This window comes from Leopardus geoffroyi, chromosome E1 (genome assembly GCF_018350155.1).
Source record: "Leopardus geoffroyi isolate Oge1 chromosome E1, O.geoffroyi_Oge1_pat1.0, whole genome shotgun sequence".
Lineage (NCBI taxonomy): Eukaryota > Metazoa > Chordata > Mammalia > Carnivora > Felidae > Leopardus > Leopardus geoffroyi.
The window spans coordinates 9494196-9520372 of record NC_059330.1 but is presented as its reverse complement, the minus strand read 5'-3'; the positions used below and the strand labels follow the sequence as shown (position 1 = coordinate 9520372).

The 26177-nt window shown below is 38.5% G+C and overlaps 1 protein-coding gene and 1 pseudogene across 26 annotated transcripts in view; one reads left to right on the top strand and one right to left on the bottom strand.

The window, feature by feature from the left end:
- NCOR1 (nuclear receptor corepressor 1) overlaps positions 1-26177 on the bottom strand; it is a 162475-nt gene that overhangs the window by 91035 nt on the left and 45263 nt on the right. For 17 of the 26 annotated variants that reach the window (XM_045487468.1, XM_045487478.1, XM_045487473.1 and 14 more), the window contains exons 5-11: positions 21844-22026; positions 11931-12044; positions 6304-6360; positions 5447-5499; positions 5087-5113; positions 2926-2992; positions 365-537 (exon numbers count right to left, since the gene is read on the bottom strand). In XM_045487468.1, the coding sequence (XP_045343424.1) occupies positions 365-537; positions 2926-2992; positions 5087-5113; positions 5447-5499; positions 6304-6360; positions 11931-12044; positions 21844-22026 (674 nt within the window). The remainder of the gene's footprint in view (positions 1-364; positions 538-2925; positions 2993-5086; positions 5114-5446; positions 5500-6303; positions 6361-11930; positions 12045-21843; positions 22027-26177) is intronic. The other 9 variants (XM_045487471.1, XM_045487480.1, XM_045487488.1 and 6 more) reach the window with 1 other exon arrangement.
- LOC123602938 lies at positions 17813-18757 on the top strand (annotated as a pseudogene).

The window sequence follows — 26177 nt, the reverse complement described above, 5'->3', positions numbered from 1 at the left end:
TGTCTCCCTCTCTCCCTGCTCCTCCCCCACTCACACTCTGTCGCTGTCTCAAAAAATGAATAAATGTTAAAAAAATTTTTTTCAAAAAAAGAACAGAAGAATTAATTTCAAGATATTCATTTAAATTTAGATTGAACAGCATCACTAAATATAAAAAATTAATATTAAATTCACCAAGACATAATCTTTGCAAGCTGATAATGAAGTTTTATATTCAAAATGAAAGTTCTTTCTGAACTTTCTTAAGAGCAGATTCAGGTAACCATTAACACTGAGAAAGAGCACAAGAGTAACTCTTTCGGAGAGGAAGAGCCTAGCCATTAGCCAGGAGAAGAGCATAGGCACTACCCATCAAACTACTTACCGCTGAAACCTTTCTTGTTGTTCTCTTTGTTTTCGAATTTCTGGAAACTGCTTTTCATAGTACTCCCTTGTTTTGCTTTCTTTAGCTTTTCTCCGGGGATTATTTTCTATTCTGTCCACTTTTTTCTCCCATGCCTCCATGAGCTGATCATAACGTTGGCAGATTTTTTGTTCCTATTAAATACCCGTAGCAAATTAATAATTAAACTAAACTCTGTCATCCTGACAAACCTAATACTTTAAAGTAAATGCTACTTCTTAAGGCTAAGTCAGGAGTACATTTGGCCTAGGACTCAACTGTGAATGAAAAGCTGTCCTTGATCTGAAAGAGGAGAGAGAAAAGAGCTCTGTTTCCTATGAAGGTCAGCATATAGAGGACATTCTGGCTGATTTTTTTGTTTGTTTGTTTGTTTTTAGTTAATGTTAAGACTAAAACAATTTAATTAATTAATGAGCTACTACTGGCAGCTGATCAGCTACTTTTATTATTTTCCCAATAACAATGTAGGTAGGTCTTCATTGTCAACAAAAATGGAAAATTAATAACAGAAACATGCAAACAGTTCATAATCTCAATCACCCAACAGCAATCATATTAACATTCTGGTGCTTTCCTTCCAATCTGTCACAGAAAACACTCACACTTTAACCCTTCCTCTGCTGCTGGAGGTTTTGGTTACTTGAAGGTTTTTGTTACCATAAATAATGGTATCTAATTCACATTTTTGATAGTCTGGAAAAGGCAGGAATTGGTTGTACTTTATGATAAAAACAAATGCAGTGAACTACATGAAATCAAGAACCAATCCTTTTAGAGAAATGAGTAATGTATGATCTCATTTTTTTAAACCGAGAAGGAAGAAGTCTCCATTATTAGCACAGAACTGTGAACATGTCAACACACAGAAAAAGGTGTAGAAGGACTCATGAAAAACCATGAACACTGGTCATCTCAAGAAAGTGGCACCAGAGAGGAGAATATTACCCTCCTCACACTCCACGCCACCTCCACACACTTCCCGGTCGTTCTTTCCAACTCCTGTACGTCTTGTGTATCCCTCACACTTTCTCCACGTCTCCCGCTGGCTCCTCAGTCCAGGCCAACATCATCCTTCACCTACATCAAAGTAAGAGCCTCCTCAAAGTCTCTCATGCGTTCTAATGGTGTAGCCAGATGCCAATTCTTAGAATACAAACCTGGACATGTAACTTCCTGAGTTCAAACACTGCAAAGATGCCCTTGGGGTCTAACCCAAAGTCTCTTAGGTGGGCCTCAGGGGCCATGCAGCTCAGCCTGAACCTGCCCCACTCCCTCCACCTCCCAGACCTTCACGTAAGCTGCTCCCTGGGCCTGTTCAAATTTCCAGGGTTTCTGGTTTTCCTGCAACTCCCCTTTATGATTCGCACATGGCGAATCAGCTGCCATTCGTACACGGTCCCATGTCCTCTGTATGTCCTGTACCACAGTGCGATCACATACTGTAATTCCCTGCTGACTTGTCTGCCCCCCAGTTATACCGCAGGCTCCCTAAGGATTAAAGCCATATGGCTATCTTGCTCACCTCTGTAGAATAATACATGGGACAGAGTAAACAGCCAACAGATATTTATTAAACAAATCAGTGCACACAGAAACGTTATAACTACATAGTCTGTGAAGTCCGAAAAAACAAAGCCTATGCTTCTATGTTTGTATCACCAGACAGCGAATTTAGCAATTACCATAATTACAACAAAATTACTGGGAGGAAAAACATACTTTAGCTAATTTCTTATTTAATATTATATGATTTTGCCCCCCACCAAAAAAAAAAAACCCCAGTAATTTCAGATAGTATCTGAAGGACCAGACTGACAAATTTCATTAGAAGTTATAGATCAAGTAAAAGCTGCTGACTCCTGAGCTTTACAATTCATTAAACTGTCATGTCATTAAATATAGGGTACACAGTTCATTTCTGATGTGAATTAAAGGACATCATCTATTTGCTAAGCAACTGAATTTCAACGAATCAAGTGTGCCTAAATTGAGTACGAACACATTGCGAAAAGTGGTATTGTGGCATTTTATTTTCTGTTAACTTCATTTCCATGAAGATCATAACCACCAAACTTCTGGACTGCGAGTCATATGATAAATACGAAAAAGTATCTGAATTTCAAAAAGCTGAACTTTAGCTGACCCAGTTCCTAGTAAGAACGAACAGTAATGTCTACTTAGCATGACCATAACTTACCCACATTTGTTTGAGGGTTTAAGAGACTAAATGTAGAACGTCCTAGTTCTCTCGTATTCTTTTTTAACTACTCACCATTTTCTTTATTTTGACTAGATGAAAATGCTAGACACGGATGGCCAAAGAAATTAATTTGATAATGACATTAAATGTCAATTGTTGCTAGGATTACATTTGTATTTAAGCTCTACCCAGTTACTTTCTACATCAGCACCTTCCCTCAAATATAATCAAGAGCCACCCTCACTAATAAAGGGAAAGCAAATGCCTAAATGAGCATGAATGGGAAAGTTGTACAAATTTCAGTTAAAGGATAGGACCTCACCCTTTGTTTTCTTGCATGATTTCTTCTTTTAAAAAATAAAATGAGTTTTTTCCTCATCACCTGGTTTCTAGAAGAGAAAAATATGGTTGTATGACATTAAGAAAAAGCACAACTTAATAATGCATCACTTTTTTTTTTTTTTTTCAGAGACACTGAAAAACAAGCAAAGATCACTTAGGAATATCTGATGTAATCAAAGTTAATCTTAATTTTTTCACCCTGCAAAATAAGACTTTTGCAATAATTAGAACTGACTAAAATTCCTCCCACTCTACAGCAAGATTTTATACAAATAGTTCACTTTCAATTATGACATCCAAGTATAAGGCAAACATTTTCAAGTTATAATTACACAGTTACTGATTCTTCTTAAGATCTCTGGTGATCTAAGCGTCTTTGTGCGCTCTTAGAGGAGGGGAGGTAGAAGAGAAGGAGAAGCTTTTAAAGTTACCTCCCTGCCCCAGGTATGGTGCTGATCTCCCCTCTAGGAGAACGTACACCCACAAAGAGAGAGGGGACTTCTGCTTGACACAGCAGATTTCCTTCAGTCACAGAAATGACATATAATCCACTCTAAGAAGTCATGGAGGGCAATGGCACAAGACAGGAAGACTTCTCTTGCATCTTAATGAAACAGTTACACTTTTTAAATGTGAAGCATTGTGATCTTCAAAAACAATGACATGCAGGTTCAAATATAAATAGTTATACCCCACCTACTTCCAGAAAGGATTTCAAGCTGATTATTCAAATATAAATACAAAGCCAAGGCAAGTAGAAGTAATTTTTTGGATTATCTGCCACTCGGGACTAACAGTGACACTGGCTCCACTCAAATTAGCATGGACAGTCAGGAGCTGGCTATATGGGAAAGTAGCCAAGACATGAAAAGAATTATTAAAAGGTATATTTGCTATTTCATACAAAGCAAATGACGGCGATGAGAGAAGAGGTACCACACGATTCATATGGATGCATGCAGCTGAGTAAACGATTATCTCCCAAGCTGACGTACAGAAGTGCTACCATAAACTCAGTTTGCTCTCATTTTAATTATGTGCTACTCAAAAGCACATGACAATCAATAAACATAATTTAAAAGGTTTCCTAGGATTTAAGTGAAGAAGTCAGCCAGTCAGTAACCCATCCCAGGACAGTGTGCTAAGCACTGTAGTGGGGCAGTGTAGACAACATGAAATAAATCAGACAGAGCTGCTCTCCAGCTAATACTAGCGGGGAAAAGACAGAACACAAACGTAACTGAAGCTTTGTGGGGGGGAAAAATATCATTAACGGTAGCCAACTAGATTTTATCTGCTATTCTTCTTTCAAAAAATGTTAAAACAGCTAAACAGTTTCAAAACAAGGTATATTTTATGAGTTTTGCCTAAACCTACTTCTAAGGGCGGTCAAGACCACAGTAGCATCTCACAGAAAAATTCTAAGTTACATGACTATCATTATAAACCACTTACTTAACAAAAGTTAAAAGTATTCAAATTTCAATTTTTTTCATGCATACTACCATGCAAATTATATTTGCCACCAATTCTGCAAAGTAGTCAACTACTGCACATACTCTCAGTAAGAAAGGTTTTAAAAGAAAAAATATAGAGATGATATATAAATAGCAATGTGCTCATCAGTAACTGTACTAGCAGATAATTAAAATGTTCCGATTATTATTCTTAATAAAACATAAAGTAGAAATATCACATTTTCGTTATAAACTAAGAATCATTCACCTCAATTCTCTTAAAGTATGATAATTAAAAAAAAAAAAAAAAGATACCTATCTAGCTTCCTCTCTTACTTCAATCAGATCGAGAAATTAGGTTTTCTTTTCACTTATGCTCTTATTCCAGAATCTGCATCCAGAAAGGCCTGGTATCTAGGATGAGCAAGGCTAAGCAAACTACATTGTGGAGCAGTCTCCTCACCCACGTGAGGTGACAGAGCGCTTCCAAGGCACCAGGACATTAAATGGCAGAAGGGTCTACAAATACCGTCATTAGCAAGAGTCATGGAAGGGATTTCCCTAGAATAGGATTTTGAATAATGATAAAATGATCCGTGGCACTTCTACTTTGCAATGGCAGATGTGGCTTGGTGGGGGACGGTGTCATCACTAGTCTTAAATGAAAAAGCTTCATTATCTTACTTCATCATGCGCCTTGCAGGTACTCCACTGAAAAAAAGACAAAACAGGAGGCAAAAAATTCAAGCCTCAAGGTAAGCCATTTCAATGTTAAGTATTCACCTTTTTTACTAGCAGATCATAAAACCAGCTAGTTGTATGCAATAATTTATTTCATTTTTTGGCCTCGGAAACTCAAAGCTGTTACCCCAACCCCCAAGAAGCCAGAGGAAGATAACATATAGTAAAACGACAGCAAATTACACAAATCTAAAACACACCTACGCTATATTATAATAATATGTCAGCAGATAACATAAAAATGATCTCTTTATAGAATATACGGTCTTTAACTGAAGAACTCCAAAGATGATAAATACTTACGTCTTGATGTTCTCATGATACACCTTGGTATCTGATGGCTGGTTATAGAGTGGCTATAAAATAAATCAAATATTTACATATAAAGTGTTGTACACATGTCTATGAAAATACAAAGAAACAACTTATATTTTAACACAATCCAAGGTGAAGTACTCATGGGCCTACACAACACATGCCCTACCAAAACCTCCAGACTTTCGGGTCCCCTGAACAATTCTCTTTACCCTATCTCCTATTAACGGGACTACTGTAAAAATGTTTATAAATCTACTGTAGCCCACAGGAAACACATTTATTCACAGATTTTTAATCTCAAAGGCAAAGAAGAACATATGGTCCAAAGAGCTTTCTATTTCTGTTCTCACTTCTTCCTGCCTTTACCTGGCGTGATCAAATGGCTCCTCAGGGAAAAAAAAAAAAAAAAAAAAAAAAAAAAAAAGCCCAGGATAATACTTCTGCAAAGGTAACCAAGTTTGTATGGCGTTATTTTCAACATACTGCCCAGCCACATCCCCCTCATTCCAAAGTAGACAGACTATATTCCATCTTATCTCAAGAAAAATTACAAAAAAAAAACTCAATGTGAAAAAAGAAATTTCTTGGGGTGCCAGGGGCGGGACTCAGCTGGTTAGGCATCTGACTCCGGCTCAGGTCATAATCTCGAGGTTCTTGAGTTCAAACCCCACATTGGGGTCTGTGCTGACAGTTCAGAGCCTGAAGCCTGCTTCAGATTCTGTGTCTCCCTCTCTCTCTGCCCTTCCCTCATTCATGCTTGCTCTCTCACTCTCGCTCTCTTTCTCTCTCTCTCTCTCTCTCAAAAATAAACAAAAAAAAAGAAAAAGAAATCTCTTACTTACCAGTTCCACTTTTGGGCCAAGACCTTCAAATATTTTATGAGCCTCTTCTGCTTTTTTCTACAGATAAAGACATCATTATATTATACAATTAAAAAAATTGTATTACCTGGGTGCAAAATCACTACCAATTTAGTATTTTCCACTGTTAGCTCCAATCCCTATTTACTTTATCTCTGAGACTACTCTAGAGTTGAACTTTTCTATATTTCCAAATATTCTTGTCACGTGATTGGCTGAAATATCCTCTTTCATTTTCATAGCTTCCTCACAAAATTGTCAGTACTTCACATTTGTACTCAAAGTAATACCTGAAGACTTGTTAAGTTCTTAACAGCAAACAGATCTCAAGGTTCTAGGCAGAAGGGACACAGATCCACTATTAGAAATGAGTCCCTCAACACTTCGACTCGGACTGTCATGAATAAAAATTTTAAAACATAAAATACCATAAAGTCACCAGTCTCTACTGGTGTTAGCCAAATTGATCTCTTGGAAGAAAAGCTTATTATGAGCTTATATTCTAGTTACAAGAAAACCTTGGTAATAACTGAACAGAGGAAACAACTGGTTTGAATTACGCAAGTGTTCAGTAGTAAACAAATGCTGAATTACATATTTTTTTGAATTATGCATTTTTTTTACAGTCCATTTTCAAAAGTAAAATGATCTAGGCCGATGTGCCATCTAATAGAAATCATCCTTGAATGGACAAACGAAATATAACAAATTTGATGCTGAAGATGTTAAAACTGGAATTGTAGGACTACCAAACATGTCAATGGTTCTCAGCCAACACATTCCAGTTGCTAACAATGGCTCCCTGTCGGCTGCACAGACCCCCCACCTCAATGTATTTGCTGCTGGGAGACTCTGCAGGGTTTCTGATGGGGCACACAAGTGGGAATGGATATTCATCAGTATTCCCCAAGTAGAAAGATGTTTCCTTAAGATAAACATTCTCCTTTCCATCTCATTTATCAATCAAAATCAAGTATTCATTTCCTATATGTTATGTGAAAACAACTAGTGCAGGAAGCACAAAACAGTGTCATGCACTTTCCAAACTCCAGGAAACTAACTGAAAGGTTATTAAGATGAAAAATAAATATATCAATAATGTCAAATATAAAACTATAAAACTCCATTAAATTTGCATAGCAGATCGTACTTCTATAGATAGTTTTAAGGCAGGATTTGTCAATCTTGGCACTATTTGGGCCAGATGCGTGTTCTGGGGACTGTGCCTAGGCATTGTGGGATATTTAGCAGTATCCCACTAGATGCCAGTAGCACTCTGTCTATCCTCCAAGCTGTAACAACCAAAACAGCCTCCAGTTGAGAACAAATCACTGTCCTAAGGTAACTAACTCAAGAAGTCAAAATGTAATTATCACGAAATTCAAATTTATTAGCTTTAGGCATATATTAAATAGCATGCAAAGAACATCATCATAGATGATAAACTTGGAAATTTAGTTGCACCCGCAACTAACTTTCTCCAGACCCAACACTCACCAGTTTTTAAATTTGCTTTTTTTTTTAAGTTTATTAATTTATTTTTAGTAATCTCTACACCTAACGTGGGGCTCAAACTCACAACCCCGAGATCAAGGGCCACATACTCTACTGACTGAGCCAGCCAGGAGTGCCTTCACTTCGCTCCCTCAAGGGGCTGTGTGTTGTTAGTCCATACCCAGAACGGGCAGGCTAACACAAAAGACACAGAGCGACATTCTGGCAAATACTAGTATCCTATCTGGCACTCACCTTTCCAGAGCTAATTTTAAAAGCTGGTATTTAAGATGTTTGCAACCCAAGATTTAAGTTTTGCAAAGTTTTATTAAATATTTGACTTCACGTTGGCTTAATTGCTAAGAACATATTAACCTATCAAGTCTGGCAGACCAACATTTTAATTTAAAACCCTCACATTTCCATACTGTAATTTTTAGTCTAAGTCTATAGACAGAAGTACTTAATTCTTCAAACATGTTGATACGTTCTATGTGCCAGGTATTTGCTAGGTACCAAGAAGACAACAAAAAGGAGGAGGATAAGAGGTCCTGAAAATCTTCATAGAGAAAATGATACTTGAGCCAGGGTCTTGAAGCACGAGCGCACTCAACAGACAAAAAGACAAGACGCTGGGATGCCCGAAGGCAGAGGCAACATCCTGGAATAAAGGTACTAACACTTCAATGGAACTTTCAAAGCTATTCTGGTAGGACAGCTTTAAGAAAGGAGGACGGGGCCAACGGCCAGGCAGGCAGGCAGGCATGTTGGCACTGATAAAAACTCTGGGCTATTCTGCAGAAAGTGGGAAATAATCAAAAGGTTTTATTTCGAGAATCATGTAAAAGGACTCAAATATGAAGGACTGGTTAGAAAGAAAAAAGACTGAAGGAACGAAAAGTCACCATTTATGTGAGTGATGAGGGCTCAAATAAGCTATTGCCAAAGGAGGAGGGAGACCACGATTTAGGAGGAGGGGATGATGCTCCTCGTTAGTTAACCAAACCTACAGCGTGGCCAAGAGAGGGAAATAGAGACTTCCCAGGACACAGGCCTAGGTGACTAGAGGTTGCTGGCACGGAGTATACTTTCTACTTTCGATCTCTTTCCTTCATCTGTTGTCACTTTAACTTGCAATCACGCAAACAAAATATAACCGAGCTGTTTCTGAGAACTATACTCCATGCATACCCTTCTCTGTATGTATTGTAATTCTGAAATTAGAGCATTTATAAATATTTTTGGATCCTACAACTGGGGAGGGTAACAGCAAATTGAACTGTTAAAAACAGCCCAGGAGAAGAGTCTGTTTAGAGACTAAATAAATCTCGGTCTAAAGTTTAAATATGATGCAAGACAATTTTTCTCTCAGGAAACCAATTTTCAAATTAAACAGTCACTTTTGGGTAGTTTTCTTCCTCCCAGTAACTTTTTTTTTTTTTTTTTTTTTTAAATATTTAACTTTGAGAGAAAAACAGAGTGCAAGCAAGAGAGGGGCAGAGAGAAAGAAGGAGACACAGAATCTGAAGCAGGTTCCAGGCTTTGAGCTGTCAGCACAGAGCCCAATGCAGGGCTCGAAGCCACGAACCATGAGATCATGACCTGAGCTGAAGTTGGACCCTTAACCGACTGAGCCACCCAGGTGCCCCCCTCCCACTAACTTTCTAAAGAAACCAAAGAGGCCTAATACAAGACAATGGCCCCCATCTCTTAAGCCACATTAGGCTTAATTCCCAGCGTAGACTGCTGCCACAAAAGGAACAAGAGAGAAATGTCTCCTTGCCTTCACCCATTTCTCCTTTCCTCCGGTGTCAAAACAGATAAGGTCATTCATTAAAGAAAGCTAAAAAAGCCGCAAAGGCCTTACACAAGGCAGCATGGCGAGGCAGCACTGAGAAAGCCTGGGCTCCGAGCCCAGTCGCGCTCTCGTGGCTTCCCCTCCAGGAACCTCTGTTCCAAATCCACCACGGCTGCAGACTAGTAGCAGGGCAATCAGAAAGAAGAGATTTGTAAAAAAAAAAAGGATTTCCACAGTTACTATGAGTGAAAAAGAACCTTCACCACAAATCTAATACCAAGATCTCAAGTTTGGTCGTTCTTCTATTCTTCAGACAACGCACAACGAATCTGAATACACACGTGCTACAGGGGAAAGAAGAGGTCTGAAAGTTTTCAGCTTTGTCGCTGGGCACCAAGAAACACTTACTGCACAAAGTAATGAAAGCATATATATATATACATAAAAATTGAACACAAGGTAAACTCTCCATCAGATCTTGCTCAATAGTATTCGGTCCTCACATCCTAGTCAGGCAACCAGAGAATTCACTAATAATGACAAGGCTAATTAAGAAATTCAATCAATTAAAAAATATCACTGGGGGCGCCTGGGTGGCTCAGTTGGTCGAGCGTCCAACTTCGGCTCAGGTCATGATCTCGCGGTCTGGGAGTTCGAGCCCCGCGTTGGGCTCTGTGCCGCTCAGAGCCTGGCGCCTGCTTCGGATTGTGTCTCCCTCTCTCTCTCTGCCCCTCCCCCACTCATGCTCTGTCTCTCTCTGTCAAAAATAAATAAACATTAAAAAAATTTTTTTTAATTAAAAAAAAAATCACTGAATTCAACTTCTTTGAAAACTGACTCGCACTAAGAAGTCAACATTTTATTTTCCAAGATTCTCTTCCATTGTTAGCTCCAATCCCTATTTACTTTATCTCTGAGGTCATAAACTGGCCATGAAGCCCATCAGTCCACAAAAGTGTTTTATTCTTCCGCAGAGTATTTTTTAAAAAGCAGGGGATTCCACATAAAACTCCATCTTCTCAGCTTTCCTTAAACAAGGGAGCACCTGTCAACCTTGGGCCACATCTCTGCCTGACCAGAGTCACTGCCCCTTTCGGCAAAAGACAAGGCCGCTCTCGCCACTCACCTCATTTATTGCCATTCATCCTTTCTGAATAGATATTCAAATAGATCTTCAATGAGATTGCTCTGTCCGTTCAATAAATTGGACTAATTTTGCACTCAGCCAAGAAAATAATATAAATTGCCATGTTTTTACCTGCCTGTGACACTTACCATTATCCTAAGTTTTATGTATTTGATGACTTTCAGGTACCTATCTAATACACACACATACATGTATATCTCAGTCTAAGATTATTCTCATAAGTGTGTATGTAACAATTCACAGTTGCCCTTCTGAAGGCCAATTTCCTTTAGGACCTAGGCTATTATAAAGTTGTAGGCTGCCTGTGTAAAATGTACTGATCCTGATGACTCCACTCACTACAAAGTAAATCAACTGAAACAACAATCTCAACTTCTACCTTATGATCATCTTCAGCTAACAAGCTGATTCTCTGCAGCAGTACTTAAACCATATTCTTTTTTAGACTGGGAACTTCTGGAAGCCCAGTGTTAAGCAGCTCTGTTGGAAAGTTTGCTTTATGTTATGGTGAAATCAATTTCCATTTAACTGCTAGCTTTCTGGGCTGGATTCCAGCCCAAAACTAACTTTGACATTACAAAGTTACTCACAGAATTGAGGCCTGGCTTCCCTAAATCAATGAATACTTTTAATTATGAATATGAAAGAAAAAATTGTTTTAAAATAGCAAAGTCTACCTAAAAGCCACTGGCCTCACACTTTATTAAGATTCAAACTACAGCCCACCTATCAATTCTAAAGCTGATAATGCACATTATTTCCATATCCAATGACCCATCTCTAATAGGATGGTATCAGTATTTGGCATCAAATGTCCCTTATAAAGTGAAAAACTACAGAATAATGCCTTGTTTTGCATTACGTGCTACAAACTTGCTTGCCAATTTTATATGATAGGAGAGAGACTTAGTTGATAAAATTATATTCTCATTAACATTTATGCAATATAGTATATAAGTGAAAGATTAATTTAAGACACAGCAATCAACTTTTTTTTGGTCTATAAGGAAAAAACATCAAGCTTTAGTCAAAGTTTAAGAACATTAAAAATTATGACAGAAATCAGGTTTTAAGACAATTAACATTACCACAGAACACAATGAGAATTTTACAAGGCACAGCCAAGTGCTTTTAAAGGCCTGTGTGTCGTAAGAAATGGCAGGAGCTTACCCGATTCTCATCATAAATAATTTGGACAATACTGCGGTGTTTCTGCTCCACGGGAGGAGGGGACACAGGCTTCTCAGGCTCAGGAGGTTTAGCTGCTTCTTCTTCGAGCTGTTGCTAAGAGACCCAGAAAGAAAGAATCAGGCATCTGATGTACGTCACCCCTACCAGTAATTAATCGCCAGAGATAACACATGCTACTGAGCAATGTTTTGCTGAATCTATAGGGTAACCTCTTAATCTACTAGGGTCTAATGGACCCAAGGGTTCTAACAAATCCAATCAGACTTATTTTGACTAAGAACTAAGTAACATAATCATTAGAGAAATCCTTGTATATTTGAATTCTGATAAATTTAAAGCAAAAAAAAACAAGAGAAACTAAACATATGAAGCTACCCCAGATACCTCCATCACAATGACCTTTTGTAGCACAGGAAAAAACACTTTTATGTGTTGCAGATCCACAGTGTGCCCTACCATCTGACAGGAAGAGTAGGGCCGCACAGCACTTACAGATTAATCCTCAACTCAGAACAGGACCATGCTCAGCCTTTGTATTTTGTAGCCGAGAGGCCCTGGCAAAACTACAAGTTTGGGTACAGTTACAAAACAGAAAGCTATCTGCATTACTCTGCCTGAGTTTGAGTCTTCGGGTCAACTCTTACGAGCACTGTGATCCTAGGGTCCTTTCTAGGTCTCAACTTCTTCAATCCTGAACAAATATATAAACCACTCACACGTAAAGTAGAAACATTAACCCTATCTATCAGGTAGATTTTGGAGAAAATTAAATAACTCAATATATATCAAGCACATTACAACTATAAATAGTCAATAAATATTACCTACAATTATTACTGAAGCAAGCAGAGACTTTGCTTGGTTCACTGCTTTTTATTTTTCAGCACTTAAGCCAGGGCCTGACACCTAGTAAATGCTCTATGATTAGTCTTGTGACTATAAGTTTACTGGCTAAGACGACAGAAAAGACATTGGGTGAAGATGTTATGTCTACTAAAACCTAGAGGAAAATTCTAACTGTGCTACGAAGACAGATCAAGACTCCTAGTCAATTAGGTCAGATCACACCCAACCTAAGGATAAAATTCCTCCAAGAGACAAGCTTCAAGGACCACTTCCACCTTGGAATTCAAAGTACTTTTGCAAGCTGCTATCTTTATAAGTGAAAGACAGATATCTGGAGTTGTGAGATCACGTTTATGGGGTTAAGTTCCTCAACCATTCTTTCTTGGCTTTGCTCAGAAGCCTTCTTTGAGGGTCTCTGTTAAATAGGTGTGGAGAAAGGAAAAAACCAACTTCCAGAAATCCCATTTTGTTCTGAGTACTGAAGTAGCCCCGGGACAAAACCATTGTAACAGGAAGACTAAAAACAAACGAAACAAAAAATATAAACTTTTCCTCACTTACTTTGTTCTTTCATACAAGAGGTTTATAATAATTTTGCAAATTTAACATATTTAGTTGAATTTTTGTTGAATTGTATAAAACACATACAATTTTGTGTGTTAATGGTATTAACATTATTAATTAACATTATTAACACTGTGTTTCTATGCATCTATGTTATGTTTCTTTACTCTACATTTCTCAATAAAATTTGTAGTTCCTATACATCTCATAATGGTCATGCAATATATTTTTTAATTATGATAATGGGTTACACATCATTGAGCATTTACTATATGCCACATTAAATTAAACAATATATTCATGATCACAACTCATACAACCATCACATAAGGTAGCTGATGTTGTTAACTGTATTATTGCAATTTTACAAGTGAACAAACTAAAGAAAAGACCAGATAAGACCGACCCAGCAGAATCAGACCCACTAAGACTTAAAAGAACTGTCAGACACATTATTATAAATTTAATAGGACTCAATAAAGAAGACTGTTTAACATTGTTTTAAAGCAAGGTAATCTTTTTTACATGAGATTTAAAAATTAGCCTAAAAGAGGGGCGCCTGGGTGACGCAGTCGGTTAAGCGTCCGACTTCAGCCAGGTCACGATCTCGCGGTCTGTGAGTTCGAGCCCTGCGTCGGGCTCTGGGCTGATGGCTCGGAGCCTGGAGCCTGTTTCCGATTCTGTGTCTCCCGCTCTCTCTGCCCCTCCCCCATTCATGCTCTGTCTCTCTCTGTCCCAAAAATAAATAAAAAACATTGAAAAAAAAATTTTTTTTAAATTAGCCTAAAAGAAATTCCAACAACAGCAACAAAAAAAATTAGTGAAACTAAAGATATATTTGACAGATTAGATATAACTGAAAAGAGAAATGCAAACTGAAAAACAGAAGTGAAGAAACTGCCCACAGGGAAGCCCAAAGAAGCAACCAACTGGGAAAGAAAAAACAATAAAAAGACATAGAACACAAGAGTGATAAGATGTTGTATCTAACAGGAATTTGAGAAGAGAACAAAGAAACCACAGGAAAGGATTTTGTTTAAAAAAAAAAAAAAAAAAAGATCATGGCTTAGAATTTTCCAGAACGGATTAAAAACTAACACATTCAAGAAGCCCAATGAATCTTAAGCTGGACAGTAGGTTAAGCATCTGGCTCTTGATTTCGGCTCAAGTCATGATCTCACAGTTGGTCATGAGATCTAGCCCTGTGTTACAGCTCCACACTGGGTGTGGAGCCTGCTTAAGATTCTCTCTCTTGCCCACTCTCTCACCTGCCCCCCCCCTCAAAACATAAATAAATAAATAAAATACAAGCAAAAACCCACTCCTAATACATCATAATAAAAACAACAGCACACAAAGATATTAAAGGCAGCCAGAGAAAAGATGCAGACTATCCACAAAAGAATAAAAATTAGACCAAGGGCCAATGTCTTAACAGTGGAAGCCAGAAGACAGCGTGCTGGTACAAAAGAACCAAATACCAAATAAAAATACCTTTCAATAAATGGCATAAATAAAAGACATTTAGGTCTCCACAACTAAATACTCAATCTGCCAACTGATGGATCCTCACTAAAGGAAATTCTGCAGGATGTTCTTCAAGCAGAAACACACAACCCCACAAGGAAGATCTGTCTTGCAAGAAGGAATGATGAGCAAATAAGATGACAGACAAGTGGGTAAACCTAAATGAACACTGACTGTATAAAATAATGTCTTTGGTGCTTGAAATAAAACAAGGAAGAACTAGAAAAAATTGGCAGAAGTATCATAAAAGCTGGGAGAAAAGAGAAAGGACTCGAGAAGTTCTATGTCCCCTTGCTTCTCGAGTATGATTAAGATACTAATTTAATTTTAGGCTTCAAGTTAAATAGGCTGGTAAGTTTGAGGGGAGCCATTATAAACAATATAAAAAAGTGTATAAAATACAAACTAGAGGGGTAGAAGAAAATGTAGTAAGACAAATAATCAATCCAAGATAAGGATTAGAAAAAAACAAACAAGAAACCATAAAAAAGACAGGACAACAGTATATAATAAAAACAATTGAGATATTACCAATCATCATAATCAGGTTAAAAGAAGTAAATTATCCTGTGGAAAGACAGGCTGTCAGAGTAGATAGAAAACAAAACCCAGCTATATACATATATAAGAGCTATACCTTAAAGCACAGAAAGTAAAGGGAAGAAAAAAGACAAACTAATATCAACCAAAAGAATGCTGATCTAATTATGGCAATACCAGGCCGAACAAATTTTATGGTAAAAAGCATTACAAGAGATAGAATGTCATTGCCTTACAATAAAAGGTTTCACTGACCAGGAAAACAACAACTATAAACTTCTATAAGCCTAAAATAAGAGACTAAAACTACACAGGATAAAAACTGAGAACCGGGGGGGCACCTGAATGGCTCAGTTGGTTAAGTGCCCAGCTCTTGCTTTCAGCTCAGGTCATGATCTCACGGTTTCATGAGTTCAAGCACCACACGGGCTCTGTGCTGACAGTGCAGAGCCTACTTAGATTCTTCCTCTCTCTCTGCCCCTCCCCACTGGCATTCTCTCTGCCTCTCTAAGAATAAATAAACTTTCGGGGTGCCCAGGTGGCTCAGTCAGTTAAGTGTCCGACTTTGGCTCAGGTCACAATCTCATGGTTCGTGGATTCAGGCCCCGTGTCGGGCTCTGTGCTGACAGTGCAGTCTGCTTTGGGATTCTCTCTCTCCCTCTCTTCCTGCCTCTCCCCTGCTCGTGCTGTCTCTGTCTCAAAATAAACAAACTTAAAGGAAAAAAAAGTATCTGATAAAATTCAACATTCCCTCATCATTTAAAACTCTTAGCACACTAGGGCGCCTGGGTGGCTCAGTCAGTTAAGGGTCCGACTTCAGCTCAGGTCATAATCTCACAGTTCATGAGTTCGAGCCCCACGTCGGGCTCTGTGCTGACAACTCAGAGCCTGGAGCCTGCTTCAGGTTCTGCGTCTCCCTCTCTCTCTGCCCCTCCCCTGCTCGTGCTCTCTCTCTCAAAAATAAACATTAAAAAAATTATTTTTGTTTAACTCTTAGCACACTAGAATCCAACAGTTATTTCCCAACGTGATGAAAGATGTCTAAAAAAACTGACATCCATCAAAATCAGTGGCAAAAAGTAAAGGTATTCTTCTAAAAGTAGAAAAGAACAAGAACAACCACTTTCAACTCTGTATTGTAGTCCTAACCAGAGCAATAAAGCAATAGAAAAGTAAGGAAAAGGGGCACCTGGGTGGCTCAGTTGGTTAAGCATCCAACCTCAGTTCCGGTCATGATGGCACAGATTGTGAGCTCAAGCCCCGCCATCAGGCTCTCTACTGTCAGTGCACAGCCCACTTTGGATCCTCTGTCCCCCTCTCTCTCTGCCCCTCCTCTGCTTGCGCGCGCACGCGCGCACACACACACACACAGGCTCTCTCTTGCTCTCTCTCTCAAAAATAAACTTAAAAAAATTTTTTTTGATTAAGAAAAAGGTTTAAGGACTGGAAAGGAGAAACAAAACTGTGTTGCTACTGCTGTTGTTAACTACTGATATGAAGAATCTACAAATAAGAAATCAGCAATAAAAGGATAATTTAGGAAGACTTCTGGTCTATGTAAAAATGTCAAAGGCAACAAAAAATGTAATTTAAAAAATATATTATTAATAAGAGCATCAAAAATATAAAGTGCCTAGAGTTTAATTAAATGCAAGGCATACAGATTGTTTATGGACAGAAAGTAACAAAACATGAAAGACATCCTAAATAAATGGATACACCATGTTCATGGATTGGAAGACTCAATGTCATAAAGATTTCATCCTTCCCAAATTGATCTCTGTATTCCATATGATTCCAATGAAAATTCCAAAAAGATGTTTTGGAGAACCAAAAAGTGTGATTCTAAAAGTTACCTGAGATTGTAAAAAATCTAAAATAGCTAAAACATGCCATTAGAAGTAGGGCTTACCTCACTGGAAAAAAAGAGCTATTATAAAGCTCTAGTAGTTAGGAGAATATATATTGTATTTCTGCATGAATACCACGAAGAGGGCAATAAATAAGAATTTTCAAAACCCAGAAATCAACACATATATAGATGTAAACTTGAATTATAATAGAGGTAAAATGGCAGGGCAGTTGGGAAAGGACGAACTTTGCAATTATCCATAGATAACAGAATAGATGTGACCCCCTACCTTGAGACAGACATAAAAAAGTCAATTTTTGGTGGATTAAGAATAATGTAAAAAGCAAAACTATGAAGATTTAAAAAAGACAACTAGTCAACTATTTTAATGATCCCAGGGTAGTCTCATATAAAATATAAACAAATTCTGTTCAGCAAAAACACAATTAGGCTCAAAGACCTAAATATCAGAGTTAAAACAATAAAATTTACAGAAAAAGTATAGGAATAAATCCTCGTGGGACCTTGGATTATGCATCAGTTTCCTGGACAGGACAACAAAAGCTCAAGTAATGAAAGAAAAAATAAACCGGGCTTCCTCACAATTAAAAACTTTTGGCCTGGTGTGATTCAGTCCTACACGGCTGTTCTCTGGAACAGGAGTCATTTACCTCTGGCTGCCCCCTCTCCCACACAAGATTCCCACCCCACAGAAGATTCAGTGGACAGAGACATGAACCCCGTGAGGCCCCAGAAATATCTTTTCAGTTGTGAGGCCAACAAAGGCCAAAGATTATCACTTTAAAATGGATTATGATGAGAATGAGCATCAGCTACCTTTAAGAATGGTCAGTTTGGGGGCCGATGCAAAAGATTAATTGCGCATGGCTGAAGCAGCGGCAATGAATTATGAAGGCAGTTCAGTTAAAGTAACACTGCAACTTGGAAACATCTGTACAGCCAATGGTTTTTCCCTTGGGGACTTTGAAATACCACCACCTGTGATCTAAATGTAGTTCAGGGCCTGCACATGTGGACAGCACCTCGGAGCTGTGGAGGATGAAAGTGTGAAACTCCTAAGCATATCTGGAAAGCGATCTGCCCCTGTACGTCACAGCCAAGTTTCCACAGAAGAAAAAGTGAAACTGGCTGATGAGGATGAGGAGGCTGAGGAAAAAGCTCCAGTGAAGAAATCTATACTCAATACTCCAGCCTAAAAGGCCCCAAACTATCAAACCGGGATGGAAAAGACTCAAAATCATTAACACCAAGATCAAAAGGTCATGAATCCTTTAAAAAAAAAAAAAAAAAGGAGGAGGAAAAAGTCTTAAAACAGCAAAAGGATCTATTTCTGTAGAAGACATTAAAGCAAAAATGCAAGCAAGTCTAGAAAAAGCTTGCTGAATGGTCTTGGTAAATTAAGCCCAAAGATGGGGAGAGGAAAAAGAGAGACAAATATAGTCTCTACTGAGAATCAACAATCTAGACGAAAGTTTTCTATTTTAATTTCAATCCCCGTTCCCAGTTTGCCACCCACCCACACCCCCCTTCCAGGCTGGAAGCAATCTCCCTCCTGATTTCCCAAAGCACTTTCATCTGACTGCTGTGATCCAATGAACCTTATACTTTGCTTTCTGGGACTTGTGCATTTGACTCCGCTCTTTGACCATGTTTTAATCACCTTTCGTATCTCCCTAGCTGCTCAATACTTAAATCAGTCAAGTAAGGGGCGGGGGGGGGGGAATACCTTTTTTACACCAAAGGACACTAACAGCAAAGTGAAAAGACAATTCACAGGATGGGAAAAAATAATCTGCAAATCACGTATCTGCGTATCCAGAGTAAGGAACTGTTATAACTCAACCATAAAAAGGCAACCCGACTGAAAAATGGGGAAAGAATCTGGATGTTTCTCTAAAGAAAATACACAAAAAGGCCAACAAGCACATGAAAGGGCATTTGCCATTAATCATTAAGGAAATTAAAATCAAAACCATAAGGAGATACCACTTCACATTTACTAGGATGGCTATTTAAAAAAAAAAAAAAGTGTAGGCGCGCTTGGGTGACTCAGTCAGTTGAGCGTCCAACTTCGGCTCAGGTCATGATCTCGCAGTCCGTGGGTTTGGGCTCCGTATCAAGCTCTGTGCAGACAGCTCAGAGCCTGGAACCTGTTTCAGATTCTGTGTCTCCCTCTCTCTGACCCTCCCCCATTCATGCTCTGTCTCTGTCTCAGAAATAAATAAACGTTAAAATAATAAATAAATAAATAGATAGATAAAAGTGTAGGGGTGCCTGCTCTCTCTCTGCCCCTCCCCCATTCATGCTCTGTCTCTCTCTGTCTCAGAAATACGCGTTAAAATAATAAATAAATAAATAAATAAATAAATAAATAAATAAATAAATAAATAAATAAAAGTGTAGGGGTGCCTGGGTGGCTCCGTCAGTTGGGGATCCGACTTCAGCTCAGGTCATGATTTTGCAGTCCGTGAGTTCAAGCCCCGCGTCGGGCTCTGTGCTGACAGCTCAGGGCCTGGAGCCTGCTTCGGATTCTGAGTCTCCCTCTCTTTCTGCCCCTCCCTCACGCTCTGTCTCTCTCACTCTCAAAAATGAATAAATGTTTAAAAAAAAAAAAAAAAGTGTTACCAAGGAAGTAAGCAAGTGTAACCATCCCTCAAAGACTGCTGGGGGGGATGTAAAATGGTACAGCCACTTCGGAAAACATCCTCACAGTTCCTCAAAAATTTAAACACAGATTTACCAAAGGACCCAGCAATTTCCCTCCTGGGTATATATCCAAGAGAACAGAAAAATATATGTCGACACGAAAACGTGTACATGAATGTCATAGCAGCAGCACTCATAATAGCCAAAAACAGCCAAAATGTGAACACAACCCAAATGTCCACCACCTGATGAATGAATCAACAATACATTGTATCTCCACGAAATGGAGTTTTTAGTCGGCCATAAAAAGGAATGAAGTATTGATACAAGACAGAACATGGATGAATCTTGAAAACATGCTAAATGAAAGCAGCAAGACAAAAAATGTCACACATGTTATAGGATTCTATTTACCCGAAATGTCCAGATAAAAATCCATATAGACAACAGATTAGTGGTTGCCAGGGGTCAGAGAGAGAGGGAAATAGAGGGTAACTGCTAACAGATAATGTGGTTTCTTCTTGAAGCGATAAGAATGCTCTGGAATTATACAGTGATGATAGTTGCACAACTTTATGAATACATTAAAAGCCAACAGACTGTAAACTTTCAAAGGATGAATATTCTGCTATGTGAATTTTTTTAATTTCAGTATCAAAAAAAAAAAAAAAAAAAAAAAAAAAACCATACAAAAACCTCCATCCTCCCTTCCCCAAAAAGCAAAATGACAACCCACAAATGAGGACATAGCTGCCATAGGCATTAACTGACAAGACACTTTAGGAAATACTACAATTAAGAAAATGACAAAAGGGCGCCTGGGTGGCTCAGTCGGTTAAGCGTCCGACTTCGGCTTAGGTCATGATCTCGCGGTCCGTGAGTTTGAGCCCCGCGTCGGGCTCTGTGCTGACAGCTCAGAGCCTGGAGCCTGCTTCAGGTTCTGTCTCCCTCGCTCTCTGCCCCTCCCCCATTCACGCTCTGTCTCTCTCTGTCTCAAAAATAAATAAGCGTTTCCGACTTCAGCCAGGTCACGATCTCGCGGTCCGTGAGTTCGAGCCCCGCGTCAGGCTCTGGGCTGATGGCTCAGAGCCTGGAGCCTGTTTCCGATTCTGTGTCTCCCTCTCTCTCTGCCCCTCCCCCGTTCATGCTCTGTCTCTCTCTGTCCCCAAAATAAATAAACGTTGAAAAAAAATTTTTTTAAAAAAAATAAATAAGCGTTAAAAAAAAAAAAATTTTTTTTAAAAGAAAAAAAAAAAGAAAATGACAAAATAACAATCCGCATAAGGAACACCAATAACCCATGAACAAATGAAAATCAGCTCTCATACCTAAACAAGGACATTCAAATTAAAACCTCAGAGAGAACTATTTCACATCCAACTGCAAAAAACTCATCAGGTGAGGACAAGCATTTGCACAAACTGGAACCTGTACATGTTGACAACAGCACTGCCATTTTCGCACGTTCGGTATCATCTAACACACACTCAGAGAAGGGCATACTCTCGAGTCAAGCAATGCCATTCCTGGGCACGTGCCCACGAAAATCTATTCACACGTGAACCAAAAACACAGCACCACTGCACTGAGGTAGCAACAATCTAGAAACAACCCATCCAGTAAGATCCAAAATAGAATGGACAAATAAGTTTCGCTATCTGGAATCACACGGTCAGACAATACAGCAGGGGACATGAATGGATGCAACTCAGGAAACGTAAAAGCAAAAAAAAAAAGAAAAAGAAAAAGAAAAAAAAAGGCAAGTCAAAGAGTATACAGGCTTGATTCCACTCATATAAAGTTGAAAACTATGGAAAAGTCAGCATTATCTTCTTTAGAAAGACAAACATATGTTCTTAGAATATCGATAAAATATCAGTAAAATCAAACACTTACTTGTTTCTTCTTCAGTTTGAGGATCTGCTGTTCTACTTTTGCAATTTCTCTGTCTACACGATCCATACTCTGTATTAACTCCTCCTTTGAAAGTTTTGAAGGTGAAGCATTCTGATCATCTCCACAAGGTTGCCCAGAGATTGGAGAGGATGGAGCTTCATGTTTGCCTCCAAATGCTGGATCCTTTAGAGAAGAAAGTCGAGAACAATTTATTCCTCACTAATAGCCAATACTAACATCAAGATTCTCTTAGCTGAACAAGTCTATTTTAAGACACAGCAGAATCATAAATGCTACTTCTCTAGCTGGTGTCCTACAGGAGCAATTTTCATACATGCACACACACACACACACACACACACTCCACTCCACTGACGTTTATACATCACGGTCTACACATATCATTCACTATTCTGAATATCCTAAAAGCTATTTAGAATGAGGTGGCTAAAAGGCTGATTAGCCTTGAATGTCACAATACTGAGACTGTAGAGAATATCTGGGGAAACAGTAATGCCATCATGAAAAAGGAAGATATCGTTTCTTAACCATTTTCTTATGATGGTCTGAACTTGTAGGCTGGAAAAGTCATAAACTCCGTGCAAAAGCTGTGTGTCCACCCAGCTTAACAGCTATGATATGGCCAAGAGTTCCCAACAAAAACTTCTCAGACTTTCCAAGGGCGAATAATCAGGTACGGAAGTCAGAGAAATGACCTAGCACTTTTCTTGTTGCTATCACCTAGGCCTGCCTTTATAAAGGGCGGGTAAATCTGCCCATGCTACAGCGCACATAACCTCGATTAAGCCAAATATGTCATTCCATTCCACCTCCAATCAGAATGAAAGCCCTCCACCCAAAACCAACCACCTTGTCAACACACACACACACACACACACACACACACACACACAGGCTATTAATCTCCAGTCTAAGGTGAAGATATAAGCAATACTGTAAAGCGATGAATTTTTGTTTTTTAAGTAGACTCTGTGCCCAGCATGGAGCCCAATGAGGGGCTTGAACTCACTACCCTGAGATCAAGATCTGAGCTGAGATGAAGTGTTGGCTTAACCAACTGAGCCACCCAAGCGCCCCAAAGATAAATTTTGGATTAAGTCACTAGTTTTCTGCAGGCTTTAAGAAGCCTAGAATGAGCATAGTTCATAGGACAATACAGCCCTAAGAGTATTAAATATAATGACTAAGTAACTGTGAGATCAGTAGTTCTAACAAAGAATGCACACAACTATACTTGGATAGTTGCTCCAAAACAACTTGGAACAGAGATTTTGGCTGAAATATGTGTATTTCTGAAAAACCTCATATTCTGTAATAGTATATGCTAAATATAAGACCCGGGGCTCAGTTGGTTAAGTGTCCAACTTCAAGTTATCTCATGATCTCATCATGGTTGTGAGTTCGAGTCCCACATCAGGCTTGGTGCTGCTAGCAAACAACCTGTTTCAGATCCTCTGTCCTCCACTCTATCTGCCCCTCCCCTGCTATTGCTCGCTCTCTCTCAAAATAAATAAATAAACTTAAAAAAAAAAAAAAAAAACTTCTGGGGAAAATAGGATTGTGGCTATTAAAACCTGTACAACTTTGTATGCAGAGCATTAACAAAAAAAGTAACAATTCTAACAGAGGTAATAATATATTGAAGCCCCAATATCATTTGCCATCAGCCTATGATCTTTGCTCGATTCAAACTCTGTAGTTCATGCTTCTGCTGTTAAGATGTAAATCCCTGAAGTCTTTTGCTTCTAACAGAAAACAGTATGTTTCATCAAAATAAAAAAAAAAATACAGGGGCGTCTAGGTGGCTCCGTCGGTTAAGCATCCGACTCTTGATTTTGGCTCAGGTCATGATCTCATTGTTTGTGAGTTCGAGCCCCTCATCAGGCTCTACGCTGTTAGCATGGAGCCTGCCTGGGATTCTCTCTCCCTCTCTCTCTGTCCCTCCCCTGCTCACTGTCTCTCTCTCTCTCTCTCTCTCTCTCTCTCAAAATAAATAAATAAACACTAAAAAAAATAAATAAAAAATAAAAATACAATTGAGGGTATAACCATCTTTATCAACCTTTAAAAACAAAAAAAAATACATGGGGCGCCTGGGTGGCGCAGTCGGTTAAGCGTCCGACTTCAGCCAGGTCACGATCTCGCGGTCCGTGAGTTCGAGCCCCGCGTCGGGCTCTGGGCTGATGGCTCAGAGCCTGGAGCCTGTTTCCGATTCTGTGTCTCCCTTTCTCTCTGCCCCTCCCCCGTTCATGCTCTGTCTCTCTCTGTCCCAAAAATAAATAAACGTTGAAAAAAAAAAATTAAAAAAAAAAAAAAAAAAAAACAGAAAAAAACATAGGAGATAGTATCTTCACATTTTCTTTTCGACACTTGAATCTCCACTAGTTAGCTTAACAGTGAAAAGCAGAGCGGTTCTTGAATGCAATAATTTTCGAATCTTCTCAAGGTCTTCAGACATCATGAAGGCTACTTCTTTTAATTATGGGACAGCTTGATCCTGAGAGCTTTTGAAACAGTAACGTGCAGAGAAAAATCATTTATGAACCACCAAGACCTCGTTATATAACACATTCTCCTGCCATATGCAAATGAGTTCACGTGTGTTACGGAACATGTAAAATAGCAAAACAGGTATTTCGACTGCAGACTTTGCAAACGCTCCTCAGGTGATCTGATGCACGCGCTAAGAACTACTAGTACAAAGCAGTATTTTCCACAGACTTGCCTTCTAGTTAAACATTTAACAACAAAACAATTCCTTAAGTGCCTACTATGTGCAGGCACTAGGCAGAGGGGTGAATGAAACAGACATGATACTCGCCTTCATGGAGTTTCTAATCTTGTGTTGGAACATAATGATAGCAATTTTGAGGAAAGAAAGTTAGATTCCTACCTTTTATCTTCTATCACAATAAAAGCCAAATGACAGCAAACATTTACATGAGCTTTATTAGCAAATCACAATGAGCCTCAAGCGAACAAAACAAGGTATTCACGCAATCTTGGGCTCAGAAAAGCCAACAGCAAAAGATATTAATAAAAAAAAAAAAAGAAGAAGAAGAAACAAAGACTGATGGATTAAAATAAACAGTCTTCTGTTGATTATCAAGATAGCAGTAACAAATTTAAAAGCAAATGAGAAAAAGCATTTCCAAAATGTCAACTCCACAACTCAGTATAAAATCAAAAACTGACCAACAGAAAAATGAACAGATAGGAAAAACAATTTACAAAATAGGAAAAGTGAATAACCAATAAACAAATGAAAAATGTAAGTTTTAGTAAGAAGCAAATAAATACAAGTTAAAATTTTATCCGATTAACAATGGTTTTTTAAATAGCAGCAAATCTGTGGCATTAGCACAATAATTGGGCATCCTACATTCTGCTGTCAAGAATAAGAATCAGTCCTACTCTTTGGCGGGACAATCTGGAAACACAAAAGGCTGAAAAACATGCCAACTCTGATCAGAAATTGATTATACTAACAGGAATTTACCTTAAGGAAATAAATAAGAATGAACACCAAAAAAATCAGCCTAAAGACCATGTCATTGCTCTAATGAACCAACAGATAACCTACATGTGTGACACATTACTTTATATCCATATATGAAATACTAAGTAACCACTAAAAATACAGTTGCAAACTTACTGACCCGAAAAGAAGCTCATGAAGCACTTAAGCGAAAATAAAGTTATAAACAATGTACAAAGTGAGCATATTAAAATACCCACCCAACTATCACAAAGTTAACAACAATTTCTAACTGGTGAGGCTGTAAAGTAACTTTCTCCTTCAAACTTGTCTAATTCTTCTATAAAAGATACACCTGAGCTTAGCAACATTAAAAAAAAAACCCAAACTAATTCTTTCAAAATCCCTACTTCTAAAAAAAAAAAAAAAAAAGTCACGGTTTACAGCTTAGGGGGGAAAAAGCAGGACCAGGGGTCAGGGGTCAGGGGTCACGGGTTTTCACTCCAACTCAGGAGGCACCACCTAGGTTGCTTAATTTTGCCTAACATCTGTTTTCTCTACTATAAAATGGAAATAGGTTGTACAGTGATCCAACATGTCACATTTTAATGAATGAGACTTGAAGATCCCTTTCTGCTAAAAAATTCTACAGCTATAAATAACATTTGTAGTCATTTATTCATCCTTGAATAAATTCTTCTTAAAAGAAGACTTTTATTCTTTGTATTTTTTTCTTTTGTTGTTCATGCTGCAAAACATTTCTTATGAACCCATAGACTATAACACATGTATTTCACACAAGGAGGTAGGCCTCAAAAATCCCAGAAGTTGAGCT